This window comes from Ruditapes philippinarum, unplaced genomic scaffold (assembly GCF_026571515.1).
Source record: "Ruditapes philippinarum isolate M1 unplaced genomic scaffold, ASM2657151v2 ctg27_1_1_1_1, whole genome shotgun sequence".
Lineage (NCBI taxonomy): Eukaryota > Metazoa > Mollusca > Bivalvia > Venerida > Veneridae > Ruditapes > Ruditapes philippinarum.
Genome location: NW_026864520.1, coordinates 458,839 through 484,425, shown reverse-complemented (window position 1 = coordinate 484,425; position 25,587 = coordinate 458,839). Strand labels below are relative to the sequence as shown.

The 25,587-nt window shown below is 32.1% G+C and overlaps 2 protein-coding genes across 2 annotated transcripts in view; both read right to left on the bottom strand.

Annotated features, from left to right (window-relative positions):
• The window catches only part of LOC132725919 (kidney mitochondrial carrier protein 1-like), a 263,207-nt gene that overhangs the window by 88,771 nt on the left and 148,849 nt on the right, over positions 1-25,587 (bottom strand). The gene's annotated exons all lie outside the window — the stretch shown is intronic.
• Positions 4,749-24,412, bottom strand: LOC132725915 (uncharacterized). The gene is made up of 10 exons (XM_060711111.1): positions 24,300-24,412; positions 24,004-24,045; positions 19,525-19,637; positions 18,692-18,760; positions 17,795-17,853; positions 8,827-8,879; positions 8,040-8,152; positions 7,157-7,225; positions 5,160-5,346; positions 4,749-4,855 (listed from the first exon to the last, which is right to left on the bottom strand). The coding sequence occupies exons 2-10, from the start codon at positions 24,041-24,043 to the stop codon at positions 4,794-4,796; spliced, it is 765 nt and encodes a 254-aa protein (XP_060567094.1). The 5' UTR covers positions 24,044-24,045; positions 24,300-24,412; the 3' UTR covers positions 4,749-4,793.

Below are 25,587 nucleotides of genomic sequence, written 5' to 3'. Positions count from 1 at the left end.
TTCTTTTTATGCCTTTTTGCAACAGTATTTCAGTCATAAAGGCGGGTAGTTTCCAAACCATCGTTCCTGCAGAGTTACACCAGTACTAGACTATCTTCCTCCGTGGTAAATTACAAAAGCATCTCCCGGGGATCGAACCCACGCCAGAGGGGTAACTGGATTAGAAGTCATCGACCACGAAGAATGAATGTAGTAAACTTTTGTGTGAAATAAAAGATGGTATATTCATTGATTATACTTATATTAACGTCGAAAGCATTCATTGTCATAGTGTTGTTTAATTCGTTCATAAGCTAGCTAGCTAGCTAGAAATAATGCAAGGACAGACAGCTGCCGTTTTAGGAGCGCAGACCTTCCTTTGTACCCAAGCATTGGTTCGGCCTTATTTGGGTCGTGACTGTGTTTCTTTTTATGATTTCTATACTGTACAAGGAGTTGCACTTAACAATGGTTAAAACACTACAAGATTTCTAAGCTATTAATTTTGAAAACTATTCTTTTAAAATTCAAACGGTATATATTTATAACTTATTCATGTTTTCTAAACGCTTTTTAGGAACTCGTGCCAAATAAAGATATTGCTGCTTGCTTTTACAGGCTTAGTATACTTCCGAAATGACTTAAGTTTTTTCTGTAAAAAGGCAAGCGTGCTTTTTGTGTGTTAGAAATGTGACATATTTCAAGAAGTAATATAAAAATAAAAAAGGAAATGAAGATTTTTGGAAACGAAAACAAAAAAAAAGGTTTTGAAAACATTATCAATTGCTAATATTATTTCGCTCAAGGTTATTCTCTCTTCTTCACTTCTTTTTTAATTTACTTTGAATAGTTGTAAAATTGTTGCGAAGAGATGATATTTTCTTGTAGCAGAAAATTTTACTAATAATCATATTGACAATATTCAAGAAATAGAACACAACACTAAGGGTATCATATAGCTAAATAACTGTTATAATAACCCATAAGTCAGCCTTAAATCATTCCGAAGGCTGAGGTCCTTCCAAAGTTTTGGACAAAGTAAAATGTCATTATAATTTTATGAGGTCCAAAGTATGTTTTATATAAAACCGCTCTCTACTGGGATATGATAATAAAGGTTTAACAAGGAAAGCAATCATATTGTTCTGAAATATACTAAACACTTTTGGCAGTAATGTCGTATAACGTTTTTGTAAAATATTCCTTGCGGTATCCGCCCTAGAATTTAAGCAGTCCGACATAGGTATTGCAGAAACTAAGAGTATGTATTTTCAGTCAGGATAAAGGGTTTGCATGAGGTGTGCGTTCAATCCCTATTGGGAGACAACAATTTTATAATGTAATCGTTTATATATTCTTTTTGTTTAGTCGGAATATTTGACAGTTCTTGTATAAATAAATATTTGCAGATTTACAATTATGTTTTTTAGTGTTAAATAAGTAAAATATAGGAAAGTAATGAAACTGAAAATATAATTATGGTTAATCTCCCTTGATTATTTGCACAAGTGTTCGGAATTGATTCTTTATAATTGTTCTATGAAGATATACAGATGCCTAATAGAAAGATGACAACTTGAACGGGTTTTCTGAATCCGTCTTCATTTTTTACCAATTCTGACATAAACCTATGTTAATATACCAAAGAAATTATGCTTTTCTTTGATGCTGTTCTTTTTCAATTTACAATTACGGGTATTGTTTCCATTTCTAAAGTCTGATCATATAAAGATGAAAACAAAACTGTTCTTTCAATGATTTAATACATATTTGTCGTTGTTGTTCTACATAACTGATACAAAAGTTTAACTGAAATCGTTAATATCTTTTCAAATAAGATGGTAAACTTTGCCGGTCATAATAGGTTTTGTCTTACCGGTGACGTCATTGTGTATGATACATTATTCAAAGGACAGCTGGCACTTATAAACAGTGAAGGAAGAGATAAATATAATGCATAATTTCTAGAAAATAGTACATAGTACTGACGGGCTTATAGCATTATTATAGCATTATATGACCAATCAGTCAGCCAACAAACATAAAACGGGCTCAACTCTGAGGTCCGATTAGTGTTTTGGGCTGAATTGGAGGAATGCTTTGATGATCAAATTTCCAACATATTACTGCACCAACCGTTCCTCGGATATCATGTTACAAAATTTAAGATAGTTTTGTACGCCCTGAATTTAAAGGGTCGGATAGTAATTGCATTAAGTCGAAAAGCGTTTGTTAATTTCTATGTCTCTAATACTATGTTAACCATGTACGTATTTATTTTTTATGTTCAAATGCATAATTGATGAACGATTCGAAAAGCAATTCTAACGAATACGACACACAAAAAGTTTAAATTATTTGAAAATGTAATAAAACTAATGCTTCAAGTGCTCAAGTGGCTTTGAAAACTTCGTCTCTGAACAAAAATATTATGAAAATTTCTATATATCAATGAATACAAATAATAGGGAGGGAATTGCAGACTAAGTGTAAAAAATAATGATTTTACGAAATAAGACATCACGTGCTTGTCATCTGAATATAAGACAGTACACTGTGGCCTAAACACATATCGAAAAGATGGGCGAAAAACTTATAGAGATTAAACTGTGATTTGTCTTACCTTTGCCACCATTCTCTAATCAATTATACGTACGTATAGATAGAGTAGCGTAGTTGTGATACACTTAAGCTGCCACATTCATAAAACTGATTGCAAAACCACACACATAAGCGAACACGACTTTTCATCATTATGTTTTGTTCTGGCTTATTAACGTAATGGTTGTCAAAGAAACTTATCAGGAAATTGACTAAAATTATTTAGATTAACCATATTATTGTAATTTACTCGTACATAACTTTAGTTCATGAGTGTTATAAAGTTTTATTGACGGCATACCGATCTTTTAAACAACACATACATACGCCGTAGAAGAAAGACATTTCAAACGTTACATTTGATACTTCATCTGATGTGGATTTAAATATCTCTGGATATAACAACCCATTCACTTACTACTTTAGGAAATAAAAACACGTGCAAAAAAGATATAGTTTTATACAATAAAACTTTTAAATATTTTCAACCATTTTAGTAAAAAGCTATACCACTAGACATGATTTGATTTGTTATCTTACGCTTGACAATCAATATAAATTATAATAAAAAATATGGCAATATAGGTACACTTATCGGCTGTTTTAATGGTTTCAGAAATGATTATAGAATTATGTTTACTTGTGCTCACCCATATTCTAAAAATTACGGTTCTCACATTTTCATCGTTTTGAAAAACTGCTAATGCACAGTCTATAGAAAAGTGGCGTTTCTTGGATTTCAATCGTGATTACCAAATTTTAGGATTATCAAATCTTAATACACAGAAGTACTAGTATATAAAATTGAATCTGGACCAAAGATAGTACGAACACATCTGGAGATGTTTCATAATTAAAAGTATCATCAATACATGTTTAATTGTTAAATATAACTTAATTCTGTTCTAAGGTGGGTGGGCGGATGGGCTGGACTGTAGCTTGTATTTACCATTACCGTTATCAATCCAAGTCTGCAAAATTTTCAGTTTTGTCGTTTTTGCCGTTCTTTAGTGTTACCGTTTTCCTCAATTATGTGTGTGCACATATTTTTAACATGCAATCAAAGGAGTGATATAATCTTGCATTAAAAAAGATCAACATGCACATACATGTATTATATATCTTGAATTCTAGATTATATCTGATAAAAACCTAAGTCAATCCTAACTCAGCCGCACTCAATCACTACAGCCAACCTGAACATCTGTCAAGGCTCAATACTTTTAACTGACTTACGTTTAATTTTCATCATGATACCCCCATCTTTATAATGAACAGCCAAGTCAAGTTAAGATATTCGGCTAGTTAAGGGGCTTAGTGTTAACATTCTAATTGAAAACATCAAGTGATTTTCCAGCCTCAATGTAAAATACGACACAGTTATAGATAGATAGGTATATATTGATAGAGCTTTGGTTGGACTTTGAAGGACATACACATAATGTTATATTAACCTGGAGACAATTGGCGTCACAAGACATATACTAACAGCTTTTGTGTAATAACGCATTATGCCTATCCCCTCCCGAGCGAGATAAATCCGATTACTTTTATAGCTATTGATTAATCGTTTATAACTAGCAAGAGGGCTTTTATAAGACTGATGTACTATGCATTTTTGAGATTGTTAATGTAAATATACGGTGCATCTGTTATATTTTCAGACCGGGTATCTTGCAAGTTGTTTTTGACTTAAAGGAAATAATGGCTTATTTTCGAGGTTTATATCGGAATTTAGGGTATAAAGCCATAAATGAAATGAACACTTCAGCAGTTATATCAATTACAATTTTCTTATCGTTACAAAATTTCATAAATGCCTATGTCTGTTTAGAATACATGACGAAATTATGTGACTCGATGTAACCATACTTACATTATTTCCACAGACCATCATAAATTTGTTTTTAAGAATTTAAGACGGGAAATACACGTTTTATAAATTTCAATTAATTATATAGGCATTTGAAAACATATTTTGTGGCACAATGTTAGTGCATATTTTTACCACAATTATGCATAGAACAAATTCTGAAGCATGAATTAACAAGTTCAAAAGCTACATTAGACAAGTTTGTTATATAAGTAGAAACTTTTGTCCGGAACATGGTATATGTCATAGATTTCTGAAAAGGTTATATTGAGAAATTAACAAGAGTGGAACTGTATAAGATTTTTACAGAATATTCTTTATCGTGTTTCCTGCTGATTTGTTATACACTTCTTAATGTAGTCATATTGAATTTTCCTAGGATAGCCAGCTTGAATATCCGCTCTGTAATTAAAAAAGAATTTATTTTTTTCATAGAAGTTAAAATACAAAACAATAAAACAGAAATGTGCTCGAAAAAATAAAAGTAAATTTTTTAAGAACACTTAAGTTATACGATAGAAATTGTACAAACATTTTCGTAGTTAAGCAACAACTATCCGACCATTTGAATTCAGGCAGTACAAATCTCAAATTTTATGACATGGTATGCATAATTTTATGGAACAAGAAAGTGTCACCATAAGTGTGCGTGTGTTACTACTATGTGTGTTTGCACACTTGAATATCATTTCAAAGTGTATCCTACCTTGAAGTTCTTCACATGTTCCATAGTTACAATTCCTATCATCACAGCAAGCACGGCACAGCGAGGCAGAACGTTTTCCAACATTACGGCATGCCTGATCACGTGACACTCCAGCTGGAGGTTGTGTTACATTAGCTACACACATCTTATAATTGTCGAAAGCTTTTCCCATTAGAATCCCACATTCCTTAAAAATGTAACTTTAAACATATTCCGAAAAATATAGGAATAATTTATAAACACGTTATAAACGTTTAGGATTATACAGTTTTACATACAATTAAAGGTATGTGATATTCCAGCAGGAGTGGAATCTAGAGAAACATATAATTTATAGATAATCTCGACAAAAAGTTATGAAATATCAATTTAAGAAAACATATTTTTTGCGTTTTATACAACTAAATTGATGTAAAAAAATCATCTTTAAAGCTGCATGCCTCCAGATGAGTCAAAATATTTCAATAAAATCAAACTTGAGAAATATGTACTAAGATTTTAGGAAAAGTAAAATGATTCAAGATTTAAGTTATATTTTACATGTTCTGTGCGATTAATGACTGGTTTTTCGGGATTTACAAGTATATTTCTACTGCGTTACTAACGCAGTATGAGCTATCTATGCATATTTTGACCACTTTTTGGTAATTACAACGTGGGTTGTGTCATTGATAATGTGTAAATTGCTTCCTTTTGCTTATTTCACGATATTATACATTCAAATACATTTTCAAAATTTTCATAAAAATTAGCATGAATCTGGAGGCGTCCTGCTTTAAAACATATTACAACATTGTTTATACAGTACATCGACCTACGTCATAATTTTATTCAATACAGAGGCTGAATATAGCAAGACAGAATTTTAAAACGACTATCACAGTAATAATTGTATTCAAAACATGCTTTACAAACCATCTGTTGCGTTCTTTGGTAAATTGTCATTATAATTATATTACACATTACCTAAAAGTTCTCATTTTTATTTAATATGTAAATCTATGTTAGCATTAAAATATTCATGAGTAATTTATAAATATTATTAAATTAATATTCCTGATTACATCAGCTTTCTGACTCCACAATACAGTAACCGCCTAAGATATTATAGTTTCGTACGACATCTTAAATTTTGAAATTTAGGGTGTATAACCGGAAGAAATATTTTACAAAACGCGTATTTTACATGCTATTGCCAAATGGGTTTAGCACATGTTTACCAGTTTAAAAAAACCCAAAAAACTCGATGATCTTTTACAGTCAGGTTAATTTAAAATGTAATATAATGTTGGAAATTTGATCCTCATGTCATTCATCCCATTCAGCCAAAAACACTGAGCGGACCTCAGATTTCAGCCCGTTTTATGTTTTTTGGCTGGCTGGTCACTATAATGCTATTAGCCTCTGTACTGTGTACTATTTCTAGAGATTATTCATTACATTTATGTATTCCTTCACTGTTTATAAGCGTCAGCTGACTTTTGAATAATATATAATACTCGATGACGTCATCGGTAAGACAAAAACAATCCAGTAGATAGCGGTTTTAAAAAAACAGACATTGGACCTCATAACGACCTCTTACTACGTCCAAAACATCGGACGGACCTCAGCCTTCGGAATGGTTTAAGGCTGACTTTTGGGTCATTATAATTATCTAGTTGATACCCTTAGTGTTGTGTACCATTTCTTGAATATTTATAATATTATTTAACATTTTCTGATACAAGAAAATGCCATCTTTTGACAAGAAGTAAAGAAGTTAAAATCTCCTTGCATGAAATACTATAATCATTTGATTGTATGTCCATGTAGAACATTTCCAATAGATTGCATGACTTCTAATTGCAAATATATTTACTTAATAAACTCAAAAATAGATTGTTCTATTTTAAAGCTTATTAAAATAGAACAATCTAACAATGCATACAAAAAGTAATGTACATACATTTCAGACCAGATAGGATTAAAATGAAAACAGTATTAACATTATTTACCCGCTTATTTAGACAACCGTAGAAAAACATTGTCCGACCGCCAACATCGGATTCAGTTGCATAGCACATCTGAAGATTGAAAATGTATCACTTAAAAATACTAAAATTGCTTTACAATGTAAGGTTGTAAAAATGTAATTAAAAACCTCATATTACCGACCAGAAGCGCTATATATTTAAAACCCTCACATAAAAATTTGGTAGAAAAGTTACACCGTATAAAGCGTATATTCTCTTTTTCTCTCATTTTTATATTGTAATAAGCTTCTGCTGCACTTTCGTTGTCAACTTTAACAATCTTACCCAGTTACAAGAACCACGGCTCATCTTCTTACTAAGTTATTAAACTGACAATTAGTTTACAATTAACACATTGTACCCGTAATCGGTGACCTAAATTTCAATTATGATCATTTTTGGGCCATGGGCAGTATATATTTACCAAGTATTGTTAAATAAAATATTGAAACAATGCGATCCCTTCGAAGCATTGTTCATAACAACAAAATTACATGAAAATTGCCGACTAAAAGTTTGATGACAATGAACCAAACATACAGACGGGCCCAATCCATTGTAGTGTGTTCCTTACTTTTAAATGTTAATAAAAAAAGGATTTTTCAACTCTTGCACAGAGAAGTTTCATCGAAATGTTTTGTTTATCATTTATCTGTCTGAATCCATTAAAACGCTAAAAACAGCAAAACCGAAAATTTTGAAAACTCAGTTTGATTAAGTCAGACCGTTGATATAAATGTAAAGTGCAAGACTAGAAAAATGATTAAAACACGTGCAAAAAGGGGAAAACAATCAGAAATATGTTCTGCAAAGTGCTTTGTATAATGTTTTTTGTTTTGTTTTTTTGTTGTTTTTTTTAAAATACCTCCTCCGATCTACACGTAGTGAAAGTAACACAATGAGATGGATCTGCTACTTCGGACTGTCCAGATGTTCTGTGGTCACAATTATAGCACGTGTGGTCATGGATATGCGTGTCTGTAAAGAAGTGCAAAATGCCGTTAATATAGGTCACGCTCTTCTGAAATATCTTAAAACATTAGAAGAACTTATCATGATGAAAATGAAATATCATGTATCATAATTATACTACAAAAACAACAACAATCATCATCCTCATACAGATACGACAAGGAAAAACAGATGGCATGCATTGTCAAATAAAAAAAATCCAATCCTATTTGGCTTTCTTTTTTTTTAAATATCACAATACGTAAAGAAACACACATAGAATCGCATGTTTGCCTTTTTTACAGAAATAAAAACAACTTAAGGCACTTCGAAAGCATACTGAGCCTGTAAAAGCAGCAATACCTTCATAAGTACCTAAAATGCGTTTAGAAAACATTATAAAGTTTATAATATATTATTTGAATTTTAACCACTTGTTCTCAAAATAAACTGTTACGAAAGCTTGTTGTTTTTAAACCATTGTCAAGTGCAGCTACTTTTACAGCATAGAAACATTATAAAAAGAAACATTGCCATGACCCAAGTAAGGCCCAAACCAACGACACTTGGTTTCTCCAACAAGGTCAGCAGGTTGTCCCTTTGTGCATTATTTCTTTTGTAAGCTAGCTTATGAACAAATTAAAGAACACTTTGACAATTTATGAGCTTGACGTTAATATTAGTATAATCAATAAACAAACCATCTTTTATTCCACACAAACGTGTATTACACTCGTTCTCGAAGTTGCAGCATCTGAAACAAATTTGCTACAATTATCTTAGAGCTTTATCTACAAAACGATAGCATGTGGCGCAAACGCTTTTAAATTCCTCCTTGGAAGAGGTTGGTGACAAGATCTTTTCATCTGTATTTTCTTCAATAGGTATATGATTAAGATAAAGCAACATTTTTCTTATTTCATACCTAATTTATATATAAACTTGAAATTTATTGTTTCCACCAAGTGATGTTCCAAAAGAAATCGATATTGTATATAATTCTATCGATTTAGTTTCGTTGTAATGTTAAGAGTTCAAACAATCTATATCAAACGCATAGCGCACTCCATCTTGCGCAATTTTCATTTTGAAGAGTCTAAAACACTCTAAATCTAATGCAAACTGTAACCCATCTAGCCACATTTTTATTTAGATTCCCGAACATCTATATCATAGTCCACCTTGCTTTGTTTTGAATTCAGAGTCCAAATTTTAATAAATCCTCTTTGTACTTTCAGTAACAAGTTCTGACAAAAAGCCATCTGCTTGTGGTGTTAAAGAAAGAGGTCTTAATACATGGTTAGGAACAATATTAATTTTATTAAACTCGTATACAGCTGCAAAAACTATATCCGACTTGGCTAGCACCTCGTCCAATATAAGTTTGACAAATGTTTAATAGTTCAATAGGATTCAGCACTCTACTCAACAGTGTAAACAATCCACATAGTGTTTTTTTATCACCTTCTTGAAAAGGGTTGAAATTTTTTGAATGGGATACATTTTGAAATGTATATCTCAACAAAAACAAATTTTTAAAAACATACACTTATTGGGTAAAAAAAAAATTCCTTATATTTTGTTGGTTTCCCCCATCTAACATCTTTTTTATTTTAAACTATTAAAAACTATGTTTAAAAATGCTTATATCTTTTATATAATTTAAAATTTCAAACTATTATACATAATAAATATAGAAAATTTTTAACGTAGATAAAAAATAGTTTCCCCGAATCCCAAAACAAAAAATTTTCAGGGAAGGTTTGATGCAAAAACCAAACAAATTTTAAAGTTGCAATTTTACTTAGGTTTTTCCATACTTAGTCTTTTTAAAATAGTGGAATACCGTATATCAGGTAATTTTTGTGACAGTAAATTTCGTGATTTTAGCAGTAATCTAATTTAGCGAATTTGATTTTAGCGATTTTGCTGAACATATTTCTTTTTGTTTTGACAAAGAGATCTCACTCTTTTGTCGAAGTTTTTTAGTTTTCACAGGTTGAACTTTGTTTTCACTTTATCTATGATGTATCGATGTATGATTTTATTGATGTATCGCTTACAAGTATGTATCAGGTACTTCATACTTATTGTCTCGTCTCACCTTATAGTTAACATGTTATTGTAAAGCTGCCTATGTTTGTTATTACATCGTAAAATCGGGTAATCGGTAAAGAAAAATACCTGTTTGCCGACTATGTCACTCACGATTGTATGAATTTCAACAAAAAAATAAACAAACATGAATATCGAAAATAAAATATTTGATTAATTGCTTTGTAGGTATCATAATATAAAATACGACTTAACTAGTAAAAACAAAGCTGAAAATAAAGCAGATAGCAAAGACATTCCCCGTATTTAATTAAAAGAACATTTTGCGAATCTATTTCCGTGATATTCATTGAACGCGAATATAGCTAAATTAGATATTTGCAAATATAATATGATATTGTTACGGTATGATTGTTTGATAAAATACAGACATATATATTTTTTTCGATAAGAAGAACAGATATTTAACTGCTACGGTACATTATAGGTCCATTTATTGATACTACTCTGGCTGAACTACACAAGTAAAATAAGTGTTACGTACAACCGGTTCAGCTGCTGTACAATTACCGGTCTTTAATTGCAATTTTATTTAAACCTACTTTCTTTCAAAATAGTGACAGAACCAATACATAGGTATGAAATATTTAGTTGAGTTGTCTGCCAACAACTTCGCTGAACGTAAGCAACGAGCCTTGAAGTATGAAATGTTACATAAATATTTGTATTGAGCGAAATGTCTCGAATATTTGACTCTATTAAAAACAATAATAAGCATTTATTTAAAACAATACCATTTTTTAAAAACAGAATTTGCTTTTTCTCACTGGTGGTATGCTTCATGAAATTTATTACGGTTGAGTGTACACCTAACTTCATAACAATAAGTACAACATCAGACAAGTGAATCAGGGAATCGATTCTTTTTCTACGTTGTAACTGTATTTACAAACTCATGGTCGCGGGTTCGACTTAAATGTTTGCTAAATCATTCAATGCTTATATGTACAAAACATACAACCTTTGATCTACAACCGCCTTCAAACACTGTGGTTAGATTCTGAGTAATAAGCTGATCCATATAGCATTTCTGAAAAAAATGTGAATTCTTCAAACATTAAAATGTTTCTTTGTTTCGTTAGTTTGTTTTAATGACGAGTTAAATACATTCTATACTCATATCTTAGGGGTTGGACCCCTTCACAGACTCTCCTGGATAACTAGGTATACCATTTTTTCCGCAAACGACTGACTACTTATCTTACATAATTTGTAAATCAGCGGTTAGACAAGTAGATGTCCGACATCAAGTGGAAGAGGAGAATTGTTTCTATCGGGGACCAAGCTAGCGACCCCTCGATTTCAAATCTGATGCTCTTATTACTGAACATAGCGGCGGACTTTTCATAAAATGTCATTTAACTTATAAAACATTCATGTGTCTATTTTTTCAACCAAATTTAATTTGCGCGTTTATTATAGAAATGTCATGAAGTGCCTAACTGGCATTTCGTCAGATGTACTACGTTATGATCGCATTGTTGTATCAGATTGCTTACTAGACATGTATTTATTTCAATTCTTTTGTAAGTGATATTTTAACAATATATCAATCTGTGGTATTTTCGGGGAGTGGGTAAGGTCGATGACTCTGAATAGATTCTTTCTCCCCATTGACTTTAAATCCCTTTCTTGAAAAATTGTGATCTTCTTCTATCTGACTAAATAAATGTTAACAGTTCTACAATTCTACTATGCATGGAGAGGATTCAACGAGAAACTTCAGAAATCTCCCTACCCAGTAAACCGGAAAACCACATAATGATGTGAATAGTGTTTTTGAGACTTTGAACCTTTTAAAAGTTGCCTTTAAATGATTAAATGAAATAAGATATTGCTTTACCTCTAATGTTCCATCACAATTAACTACAGTATTGCAGTCAGACAGGGCACCTGCTCGGTGACATACACGGCATGTTAAAGTGTTGTTATATGCTGATACGGTTTGAACAGGTCCTAGTAAAACACACACAATATTGATGGGAATGCGGGTATGTGGGGAAATATGGGGTAGGTCATAAAGTAAATTTGGTGAGACAGACAATTGCTGGTGTTAAAAATTGGCGGATTTTTTGTTTCATTCATAATACTGGATTTCGAAGAAGCAGTAAAGATTTCTTTTTTATTTTGAAAACAAATATTCTTATGCTGAGACCACCGCAATTATTTATTACCTGTTACTTATTGAAATTATGTAGCTTTTGAAAACAAAAAGAAAGTATGTAGCTTTCGAAACAAGAAAAAGGCTTTTATTGCCTGGTGTTGATTTAAGTAGCTTTAAGTTTCATTCTTTGGTATCATTAACCTATTTCTCAATTATGTCAATAGAATATTAACCATACTGATTTTATGTTCTTAGCTGTCATTAAATGAAGAGAACAGCAATTATATATTATATATATTAAAAAATTCTGGAAACAAAGTGATCCCTCGGAAGCATTAATCACAACAAAATAACATAAGAATTGCAGACTCGGTTTGATTGAGTCTGTACATGAGGGATAATGAATAAGTGCAACATCCCTCACGCCCCCTAGTACCGGCTTGAGCGTTACTCAATTTTCAACACTTTATAGTGCTGGCATCAATGATCCCGAAGGACCAGAAAATATAACAACACTGAAGACGTAGACAGCTAAGTGTATTTTTTGTAAATTCCAAAAAGATATGAGTTCTCAAAGCATTTTGCAAATTCAACATAGAAAACATCAAAAAGGTCATCATCATATACTATATGAATTTTAAACACGTTTTGTCAAAATAACCTTATATAGGTATTTTTGTAAGAATTTTCTTTAATGCATTCCTCAACGTGCAATTCCTTGGGTATAACAAGAATGTTCGAGGACAGTAATTGGCTCGACTATTCAAAAATTGTTCACAAGGGTGTTTTTTTATTAAGTTATAATAATGCTTAATTACCTATGAATACATAAAATTGACCGAAAAGGTACAAAGGCTTATTATTAAGTATGTTTTATCAAGTAAATCACTGGCTTTAAAATTATTATGAATGCATAAAAATGTCCAAAAAAAGGCCAAAAAACTCTTCAGTAGTTATGGAGATAACAGCTTACAATCAAAACTTTTACCATGAATTTCTAAGTTGAAAAGGGGAGAAAAATCAGGCCTAAAATGTAAGATAGAATTATGATCTTGGTCCAGTGACCTACAATTATGATTCTAAATGCATATGTGAAGTTTTAAATAAATATCTTTTAATAGTTATTGAGATAGGTAATACTTGCATGCAAACATTAAACAAGAGACTAAGTAGAAAAGGGGAGATGAATCAGCCTAACTGCGAGTAGAGTTATGGAACTTGGTCAGTGACATACAATTATGACTCTCCAATTATGACCCTAAGTACATGTGTAAAGTTTCAAGTAAATATCTTTGAAGACCTTTAACCTTAAACCAAAATTTCTAAGTTTTAAAGGGGCAAATAATTCTGCAAATATTGCAGGCAGAGTTATGCATTTTTGCAAACTGATGTACATTGTTACTATAAAAAAGTATTGTAAATTTCAATTGAATATCTCAAGCAATAATTGAGATATTTGAATTTACAAAAAACTTTAACCAAAATTTCTAAGTTAAAAAGGGGCATAATTCTGTAAATAGTGTAGGTAGAGTAATCCAACTTGTTAATCTGATGTACATTGTTACTTTAAATAAGTATTGTAAGTTTCAATTGAATATCTCAAGCAATAATTGAGATATTTGACTTTACAAAAAACTTTAACCAACGCGGACGCTGACGCCGACGCCGGGGTGACTACAATAGCTCTCAAATTCTTCGAATAGTCGAGCTAAAAATGATAGAGGAAACATGGTCATGACCCAAGTAAAGTTCGTACCAACGTAACTTATGTTTCAAAACAAGGTCAACGCTCATACAACGCCAACTGTCCCTTCGTGCATTTTTTTTTCGTGATCTAGCTTATACACGAGTTAAAGAACAGAATGACAGTTAGTCGCGAAGATATACTATAATCAATAAACAAACCATCTTTTATCCCACACAAACGTTTGTTACACTCGTTCTCGAAGTCGCAGCATCTGAAACAAATTTGTTACATAATTCTATAAGAACTTTAACTACAATACGTTAACATGAACATCCAACACTATTAAATTCCCCCTTAGAGGAGGTTGATGACAATATCTTTCAATCACATGTTCTTCAACAGGTATATGGTTTAGATAAAACAACGTTTTTTTACCTTATCAAATATAAAACAAAAAGTTCGTACTTATCTTGTTTTATATTGATTATATACATGTATTCAGTGTTAAGATTATATTGAATGTAATCACTGTTGTACAGCGTCCACCGGATATAGCCCCTAAAAACTCCGAAAACGAAAGTAAAAAGGTTTACGTCGAGTTCACCTAAGATAATGTTTCATCAACTCTTCATCGATTTTTCCAAACTAAACAAATTTATGAAGCTAAATATGTCAGGGGATTAGAGCAGTATTTGCTTTTTTCTGCAAATTGAATACTTTTTGTTAAATTAGCGATATATTGTTCCGTTTTTGTTTTTTTTTTTTTTTTTTAGTTTTGCGAACGATGTTGATATTTACGTGTAAATCGGGTCCAAAAGGCTTTGTTGTATCAAAATCCGACTTAGATATAAAATATAGACTTCCTTCTACTTGTATATGAGTGGTCATCCATCAACTCGAGCTGCTTTTAGCAAAATTTGCGAAAAACGACATTGCCTTGTGTACAGAGTCTAGCACGGTTGTGTACGGGGTGTAGATGGAAAACTGTTAGCAAGTGTACGGGGTGTAGTAGGTAAACGAATGCTATATTTTCTTTAAAAATAAACTAAATAAAGTACCAGCTGAGCATACACGTACGCTGATGAAGAAATAACGATATATGCCAGGAGCAGGGATCGTAAAGTGAAACATTTATCATTTTTAAAAGGATAAAAATGGTACATTAATTAAGAAACATTATCCGTAGCATGAATAACAATGGTAGTAAACTGTTTCCGTCCTGGGCTAGATCACTTTTAATGCGTGACTTTGAGAAAAAATGTAGAATCATTATAGATAGGTACCCAAACCCGACTTTATAGTAAAAATTCATAATTTGTCTTAAAAATTCAAATTCAAGGGTTTTGCATTTTTTAAAAATAAATTTAAAAAATAATTTTTAATTTCATATTAATATACTTCTCAATTTTTTTACATCAAAATAAATACCAAATATACCAAAAAGGGTTTGGGGCCCAAACCAATTTTTGCAAATTAAATTTAAAGAGCCCTTCTTTTGTCAGATAAATTTTGCCACATATAAACATGGGAGTAAGGTCAATTTCAACCAAACCGGGGGAAATATACAAAATAGTTTTTTTTGTAAACGGTTTGGAAAAAATAAATTTTTTAAAGGCATTAAAAAATTATCAAAAATTTAAAAACCTTTAACGCAACTTTTCTCAAGTGTTTCAATTCTAAGTCGACACCTTGCTTATTCAATGTGGCTAAAATGGTTTTATGGAAGACACGTGCTAATGTCCTTCTGTGGAAAATGACGCCCGTGCATAATATTTAAAGTGTCTGATCAATTATCGACCTGTCTTCTTCTTTTCTATGCTTAATGAGGGCCCATCCGCCCTTTCATGCTCTGAGAGTACGGACCCCAGACATGTCACCAGTCATGCCCTTAAATATTATGGTGACTTATTTGATTTGAGTTCAGTAATTCATTGAATGATACCAAAGAATATGAAATCATTTTCATATTTTAATTGAGATAATGCACGGGAGGCCAATGAGACCATTATATACATTATATCCATGCGCTAATTAAGTGTGTAAGCATGTGATTGTGGGTCTAATCTAGCCTCCTCTAAAAAAAAACAATATAAAAAAGAACATAAACATATTATTATAATATATGAATCGACTATATTTGTTTTGATCTAAATAATGTCCTACTGTTTTTTGTAAGAAAGCAAGTGACCACCTTGAATGACACATTTTCATGTAATAAATGTAAGTAATTACTGAAGTGTACAATCAATAACTTGTGTCATTTCTTGCATCAGAATGACTGTCACTTCATAAAGGACTATAAAATTTAAAAATATGAGACTGCTAGACACCGTAACATTCTACTTAACTCTGAACATTAAACTTCTATACCCCGTTCACTTTAATTTGGTTTTCTTGCTAGACTCTGTACACATGGCAATGTCGTTTTTTCGCAAAGTGTGCTGAAAGCAGTTCGAGTTGATGGATGACCACTCACATACAAGTAGAAGGATTTTATTTTATATTAAATGCGGAGTTTGATACAACAAATGCCTTTTGAACCCGATTTACACGTAAATATCAACATCTTTTGCAAATGTCAACAAAAACGGTACAATTTATCGCCAATTTAACAAAAAGTATTCAATTTGCAGACAAAAGCAAATGCTGCTCTAAACCCTGACATATTTAGCTTCACAAAAGTGTTTAGTTTGGAAAAATCGATGAAGATATGATGGGGAAATAAGTTGAAACATTACCTTGGGTGAACTCGACGTAAACCTTTTTACTTTCATTTTCGGAGTTTTGAGGGGCTATATCCGGTGGACGCTGTACAACAGTGGTAATCACTATTAAAGATAATCACAGTTTGACGGCTTTGGTAAGGAAATTATTGTTTTACTCGCGTTTTAAGTAAGTAATAATCAATTTTAACATTCCTCGTGCGTTTGCCACTATAAACAAAGACGAGAAAAAAAAACGATGTTAAACTGCCAATAAACACTGGTTAGGGACTATATGTTTCTTCAGCTGTTATGTTTTTTTCCTCGATAAAGTTTACAGGGCCTTTTAAAGCAACAATAATAACGCAGTTTTATTGATATTTTCCGTTCTTAAATTGTTTTTTTATATAATGCTAAATAATATGTCACATACACTAACGCCACAGGTGTGATCCATATTAGTTGATGCAATTAATAATATACATGTAGCATTAAGACAAAATGGGACAGCGTGATGACGCCATCCTAAGTATGCAACTTACTCATAAAGGCGGCATAATGACTTCACTTTAAACTGACAAGAATGATTAATCGAAAATTGATGTACACAAAATACAATCAAGTCTGACACGCAAGTTCAAAACTTGATGTAATATGTTTATTGTTATTTCTTTTTGTTTATTAATGTATATATCTTCAGTAGGATACGAAATCTAACAGCGTTATACGAAAGTCGGCAGCGGAAGTAATCTACGCTTGAAACAAATTGCGTTAGTGATCCCCCTTATTTCGTCGTGTTGGTATCGAAATGATATCGGTATCAGATGTGTTTATCGGCTATTTTAAATCGGTTTTGTCGTTTCGATGCGAAAAAAATTAACCACTCAGACCGTAATTAGATAAGCTTCTTGCAATATCTAGGTGTAACACATCGGATGCATGTGCTTAAACTGATTTGATCCATGCTAAGTATTACACTTCAATATGTAAAATATTGGCATATAACTCTCATATGATTTCAATTTCAACTATTATACATGAATATAAAAATATAGTTATACCTCGAACATGCGACAAGATCAGAAGATCTTCGACCTTGGAAGGGCGTATTGCAAACAACCTACAAATATAATAAGTACGCATTTTTAATTTAAAGTTTACATTTATATTTCTTATTTGCTTCACCATTCGACCTTTGGAATATTACATGATTCTGAATACGATACAAACAGTTAGAATTTTGTCCAATGAGCAGTATACAGATTTATCTGCTATATGACATTATAATCCAATCTGGCTGAACTACACAAGTAAAATATGCTCCGTACAACCTGTTCAGCAGGTCTTTAATTATACTTTTTTTCAAAAAAATATATCATGCTCAAATTTGTAATTGAAAATCCTGGAAATTACTATAATACAGTCTCTTTTGAAATCTAAAATAAACATCTTTTGAATTCACACAGAGAAGATATGTAACTTTTTAAGTTCTACACACTACAGGTTACCACAGTTTGATTATATCTAGTGTCATTAAAAAACTGGGAGTTAATATAAGAATAGACAAGTAAAACAGTTTCTCAAACACAGTTTATACATTAAATACTGATTAAAATTAGACATATTCGGGAAGAATTTACTGGATTTCAATAAATTTCTGCAAAAAATATATTACCCAAAGATGAGCAGAATACATTTTTGTAATATATCTTTAAACCTACTTTCTTTCAAAATAATGACTTTTAAAAATAGAATTCGCTTTTTTTCACACTGGTGGTATGTTTCATGACAATTGTTACGGTTGAGTGTACACCTAACTTCATAACTATAAGTACAACCTCAGACAAGTGAACCAGGGAATCGATTCATTGACTACGTTGTAATTTTATTTGAAAACTTATGGTCGCAAGTTTGACTGTTATCTAAATAATTCAATGTCTGTGTACAAAACATACAACCTTAGACCTACAACCGCCGTCATACACTATGGTCAGATTCTCAGTAACAAGCTGATCCAGATAGCAGTCCTGAAAAAGGTAAATTATGCAGACATTAAAATGATTCTTTGTATGATAAGTTGGTTTGAATGAAGATTTAAATACATTCTATAGTCATATATACGCGGTCAGTCCTTTTACATACTTTCCATACCACTTTTATTCTGCAAGCGAATATTTATCTTACATAATTTTTGAATCAGCGGTTAGACAAAAAGACTAATTGTCCAAGTCTCACGAAGAAGTATCTTTCACCCGGGAACCAAAATAGCAAACTCTGGAATGCAAATCTGATGCTCTTTAACTGACTTTTCATAAAATGGCATTTAGTAATTTGTATAATAAACCTCCAGGTGTTTTTCCACTAAATCTAATGTGTGCGTTTATTTTACAAATTTCACGAAGTGTCAAACATGTACTATCTTATAATTTCATTGTTGTATCAGATTGCTTACAAGAACAAGACATGTCTTTATTTAATAATAATTTTTGTGTTTTTTTAATAATTTAACAATATGTCAATCGTTGGTATTTTCGGCTGAGTGGGTAGCTAGGGTCGATGATTCTGAATAAATTCCTTATCCCCATTGGTGTTAAATCCATTTCTTGAAAAAGGATGATCTTCTTCGGTCTGAGTTAAAGAATGTTAACAGTTCTAAGTTTTGCTATGCATTGACTTGATGCATCGAGACACTTCAGACATCTCCCTGTCCAATAAACTAGAAAGTCAAAAAATGATGTGAATAGTGTTGTTGAGACTTTAAATGATTAAATGCAACAAAATTTTGCTTTACCTCTAATGTTCTATCACAATCAACTACAGTATTGCATTCAGACAGTGTACTTGCTCTGTGACATACACGGCATGGTAAAGTGTTGTTATATGCTGATACGTTTTCAACAAGCCCTAATAAAACACAAACTATTAATGGGAATACATGTATTGTGTGGGTGGGGAATGGGGGGGGGAGGTTAAATCATAAAGTAAATTCTGGTAAGGCAAACACGTGTTGCTGTTAAAAAATGACGGATTCGGTAATACTATTTTTCATTTATACTGGATTTAGAAAAGTAAGTTTAAAGATTTCCTTTTTTCATAACAAAACAAATATGCTTATGCTGTGACCACTAGAATTGAAAATAACTGTTACTTATTGTAAGTATGTAGCTTTCGAGAAAAAAAGATTTTCTTGCCTGAAATTGGCTTTAAGTAGCTTTATGATTTTGGTTACTACTCTGAGCAAAATATGGTTAATGATTATCAAAGGTTTAGTCTTTGGTATTATAAAATATCTGTCAATTATGTCGATAACATATTAATCCTACTTAGATGACATAAACAAAAGAGGACAGCACATGTAATATATAAAGTAAGACGCTAGCAACTAAGAATATGCACAGGGGATTCTGTCAATTTTTTTCCATTCCCACTATATATATAATATAACAAGGGATACAACTCAAAATTGCTCAATTCATGAAAAAGTAAATACAACGCAGTATACAACAGTTTTTTTTCTTCTGATTGTTGGACATTGATGAAAGAATCGATAATTTAAAAAAAATGACTCACTTTGTTACATGGACAAGATATTATTAAAAATAACCTTTCATGTTTCATTTTTACACACGTTCGTAAAATTTCGGTTTGTAAAATAACACGTGTAAAACGACATCTTATGCAAACGTATGCTCATATAAGAAAGTTAAATCATGTAATCGGTTAAATATTAATTATCCACCAACATCAATGATGCAATCATTAACTTCTGGTACAAATTATTGTAACAATTTATGTTTGTTTTGATAATTTCTATCCTAGGCTTCCATTTTGATGTTGCCCGTATGTTCCAATGCGTAAATCCAACTTCTGTTAGTAACTGTCAATTTCATTGGCTAATGAATAATAATAATCCGGATAATAACGGCATATAGCCGCGACGAATAGCGGTTTTTTCATCAGCCAATGAAAATACTCGGAACATAAACACACATGCAAAATGGACGACAACTTGACAGCCAATGTAAATATTGAAATGTTAGCTATTTCCTGCAATGTTACAGGTTTTAATGAAGTGTTTGTAGTAGAACTTGGGTAATGACTCGTTCATATATTAATTTCTACAATAACTTTGATGGAATAGAGGATATTTTATACAGTTTACACGTGTGAATGCATTTTACGAACCCGTGCTTGGTAGTGCGAGGCCACTACTTGTATCCCTTGTTTATATTATATATATAGATTTAATAAAATAATGACAGATTTCCCTGTGAGAATATGGTGAGGCGTCATGCTTTTTTGTCAATCCGGAAGTAGATACAGTTGAAATATTTGAAATAATATGTTAACATATCGAAGACAAATAAACTTTTGTAACACACCTTCTGAAAAGTTAAATTATTTTGTCAATACACACACAATTAGTAGTCGATCACCAACGAATATATTTTGCTTCAAGTAATCACAAGAAACTAAAAGCTACTTAAAGTCAACAACAAACAATAATCGTGCTTAGTTTAGTTAAGTTTATTTTAGACCGAGAATGTTGTAACCCATAGAACCAACCAGTCCCTATATTAGCAATAATTGTAAAGTTTCGTGCTGGCGGAAACTAGATTTAATAGTATAAATCATTTTGCTCCACCGAAAGAACTAACGAAAATACAACAGATTGATTACTTTGTCGTATTTTCATGTTTCCGCATTTGGCTTCACGGCATACCAAACGAAAATACGAAATATGGACAGAGTGGTTACGTGTCGGCGTATTTTCGTGAACAAGCTACCATAATTTCGAAAGCTACAGGTTATATATATTTAAGTGGTCAAGTCATAAGCATATTTATGGGATAATATTGGTGAAAGCCAATGCAGAATTCGTAGCGTATAAATTATGACCTGCGTTATGAACATTTAATTATCGCCATTTTAAAAGAATGTTTTTTGGACGGCCTAAAAGGTAAAATACGGTAGGATAACTCTATCGCTCAAGAATTTATTTCTGAATAGAACTGAGGTGATATGCAGAACAAATATCGCAGCTAATACACTTAGTGTATTTAATAACAAAAAAGAGTCCTCATAGAATGTTCGCCTTATGCACAGGCACGAGTATCGGACCTGGGAAGAAAAAAATTATGACAAGATTGATAAAAAACCTGTGGTTATCTTAAAAATGTCAAAAACCAAACAAAAAAGCCTTTTAAAATATACTTAGTCTATTAGTTAAGAGAAGGCCGGAAACTCCAGATTCGAGCCTACTTGCAAGGGATTCATTTCCCGGGCCGTTGTGAAAACAATTGTCCAGACCATTAAAAAAACTTTTATCACTTTTTCACGTTTGTATAAAGCTTCCAAATGAGACTGACCCCAAGTCTCTAGCCATTCCCGTTCATGAAATATCTATCAGGAAACGAGCCCATTTGTGCTAAAATTCATTGGTAGACAAAATTACGGCACAACGATTCGGTACGTAAAAATAGACTAATACATATTTGTCAGCTGAGTACGTGTCAAAATCACTTGAATTTACTACATAATATTACTAAATACATCAAATGAGACCACACACAACTGTCAGAAGCATCTGATACACACAAGATTCGAGTTTCAAACATTTACACGGTCTTTCAATCGCTTTCTACGCACTTAGGCATCCTTGTGTGAAATGTTGCGGTTTCGTTGCTATTGACCGATCAGAAGACTCGTTACAAAATAACAAACAACTGGTTTACAATGGCGTAGAAAGGAATATTAAGACCGTGGAAAGGTTTAAAATTCGAATTTCGCATGTATCAGATGCTACTGACGGTTGTGAGTGGTCCAACTTAATGTATTTAGTTATATTATTTAGTAAATTCAAGTGATTTTGATTATTCGGGGGTATAAATAGAGCAAAGCCATGCGCGTTGATTTGCTCATTTTTTCAGAGTTTACTCATTGTGGTGACAGGGAACGAGACAACGATGGCAAAGTATGGTGACAGGTAGCGTCAATTTTAAATCCGCGAGAAATTTTATCGTTTTATCATGAAATGTCGCGGTCAACTAATAAACCAGCGAGATTTTTGCCGAAATCGTACAAAATGTCGTAGGAACGTGGCCGGTAGCGTCCATGATTTGACTCTACATGTTATCCCTCCTTTGTCTATAAAAAGTCGAAGAACAGAAAGAAATTCGCGACATTATTTTACATGTGTTGAAGAAATTCTACAAAAGCTCGAGGGTTAAAAGTATAGGCCGTGACCTTTTGTTCCTTTACTACGGTCTCATCAAATATCGCGACAAGAAATAACAATTTTCAGCAGCGACGTTTTGCGCAGTGACATTTTCCGGCATAAAAATTTGTGACTAAATGCTCAAACTCGAGTTTTTATAAGGTAAGCATAAAAAGATATCGCGGATTATAATGGCCGCAATCGGCCACCTGAAGTAGACGCATGTTTTCTCATGGCATTTTCAAGTTGGGTGGTTCCAATATTCCTACTTGAATAATGTTGAATAACCCTTAGGATATGTTGCCTCTTTTTAATTTTGTCTTTTGACATTTTATCTGTGATATGCAGGCTTCATAACCTCTTATCTCCTTTCAAAATTTCCTTTTGTTTAGTTCTGCCCATTGTTTTCTCATTTATGGTACACGCTTTTTATTAATTGGGGACCATACGCCACTTTTCAAGGAATGGCACTACTGTGTCACATTGAAGGTTCCATGAAAACCTCTTTATGAACACATCTGCAGACTTTTTTTTTTAAATTTTAAATTTTACCATTTCATGTTTAAATGACGAATCCTGCTTAACCCGGTGCGATGGGGTGTGGACGATAGTATGCACTTAACAGTACCGTTTTTGTCAAAAGAGAAATTTCACCTACTCTTTAAAAGTATCCGACGAAAATCACTAAATTCGCCGTGTTTAATACCAGCTGATTATTGCCTCCCTTTAAGCACGCCAGAAATTACCTTACGATCCCCCCCGCGCCCAGTAGATACTTTAATTATTATCATACTTGGCCTTTAGAAACAAGGCCTCAGAAACGATCAGAAAGGGTACATATGAAAGAGTTTTAAAATGGTTTAATAACGGTCTTGTATAGCAATAACCATTTATGTGATTATTTTTGTCACAAAAGTAGCAAAACAGTTAAGTAGTATTTTGACTTCCATACACAATACTAATTCAGAATCTAAAAATGCACTTTGTAGACGCAAAATATGCCTTTAAGATACTTAAATTTATGACTTATCATATAAAACTAAGACTACATACCATTTAAGATAAATATAGCAAGCAAAGGACTAGGAATCATGTCTGTAAAAGAAAATAATTAACAATAGGAAACCAGTTTACAGAAACATGACACTCTCAGGCAAAAGAAATATTTAACATTTTTACATAATTTATACAAACTGTATGTCAAACATGTCAAACACACTATCAAGAAACATTCATTTTTCATAAAATTCAAACTATTTCACATGTTGAGAAGTCGAGCAATGAAATGCATCTTAATTTTAAGTATTCTGTAAGAGGACACAATAATATATTTATAAAAGTACACATACCTTAAACTGTATATATATGTACCACTTGACTCTATGATGTATGTTTAATGTACAATTTAATCGTATAACACCATAATTTAATTAGAGCTAGATAACGGACCAAGATAACACGAAACCAAACATGTCGTTTTCTTTAATATCACGTGATCATGTTCACACCGTATTATGGGTGCAAGTGATGACAGAATAATGCAGTTATGACAAAAAGCTAAGATTTTCTGATAACTACAGGGATATATACATTTTGTATAGTTAAAAATTATCGCAACAAAAAACCAATGTCATTGCTATTGGCACACTGTCTAATAAAATGTATTAGGTAATTTTGGACTCTTTTAGTCAGTGACTTATATATTTTTTGACGTTTAAAATTATAGCTCCTAAAATCTATAAAAATTCTTATTCATTACACAAAATATCTTAAGGTTGAAATAAGTGAAGGAATTTCGTGCTGTACACTCATATGCATCATTAAGGATTATGCAAGCAAATTATCAACGCATTGTCTCTTTTCTAAAGAATGTTACAGGCGACCAAGCTAGCTAGGCCGGAGAGAAAATGTTGCCGTTGTAGACAGAAATGAACCGTCGGTCGGTCTGTCGATTGAACAGTCTCACATTATTATCAAATCAGGCTTACATGCATCATAAGCAAATGAAATTAAATTCTTGTATGTGAATTACTCTATTAATGGTGCAATTTTGTCGTAGTAAATCGCATTTTGACCTGTAACAGAATGTCAATAAAGTTAAATGGATGCACCTTTGAATGAACATTGTTAGCACGGATCATATATATGCAATATATCGACCGTTTTCATAACCTAAACTATCCGTAGAAATAAGTATCAGTAATCACGATAGATGACTATTATGCAGCCAAACCAACATCGCCGAAACAGTCTTTTTTATATAAAAAAAATAAATTAAAGCCGCTTGTTTGTTTGTTTGTTTGGATTTTTACGGCACGTCAACACATAACTGGCCATATCGTGCCGAATGCTATAATAGGCTTAAAATGTTATTAGAACTTTGTAAATGACAATAGAAATGAGCCAGTTAGATCCTAGAATACAAGTTTATCTCTTTCAAATAATCAATTATGTTTTTTACAGGAATTGTATTAAACAGTTCTTTGAGTGAATTAACAGAATAAAATCTATTACGGGCCTGTGAAAAATCATGACATTCAAGAAGAAAATGCTTTACAGTAAAATTTTCATTACAACCTACAAAGAAAGGGGCATTGTCATTTGTGAGGAGATAAGAGTGGGTAATTTTAGTGTGTC

Excerpts from the sequence above, each read along its gene's own strand:
- LOC132725915 (XM_060711111.1), bottom strand. The coding sequence starts at position 24,043 with ATGATTCCTAGTCCTTTGCTTGCTATATTTATCTTAAATG. Across the intron at positions 17,854-18,691 it reads ACGGCGGTTGTAGGTCTAAG|GTTGTTTGCAATACGCCCTT; the intron begins GTTGTATGTTTT and ends TTATATTTGTAG. Across the intron at positions 8,880-17,794 it reads GATCTTGTCGCATGTTCGAG|ATGCTGCAACTTCGAGAACG; the intron begins GTATAACTATAT and ends AATTTGTTTCAG.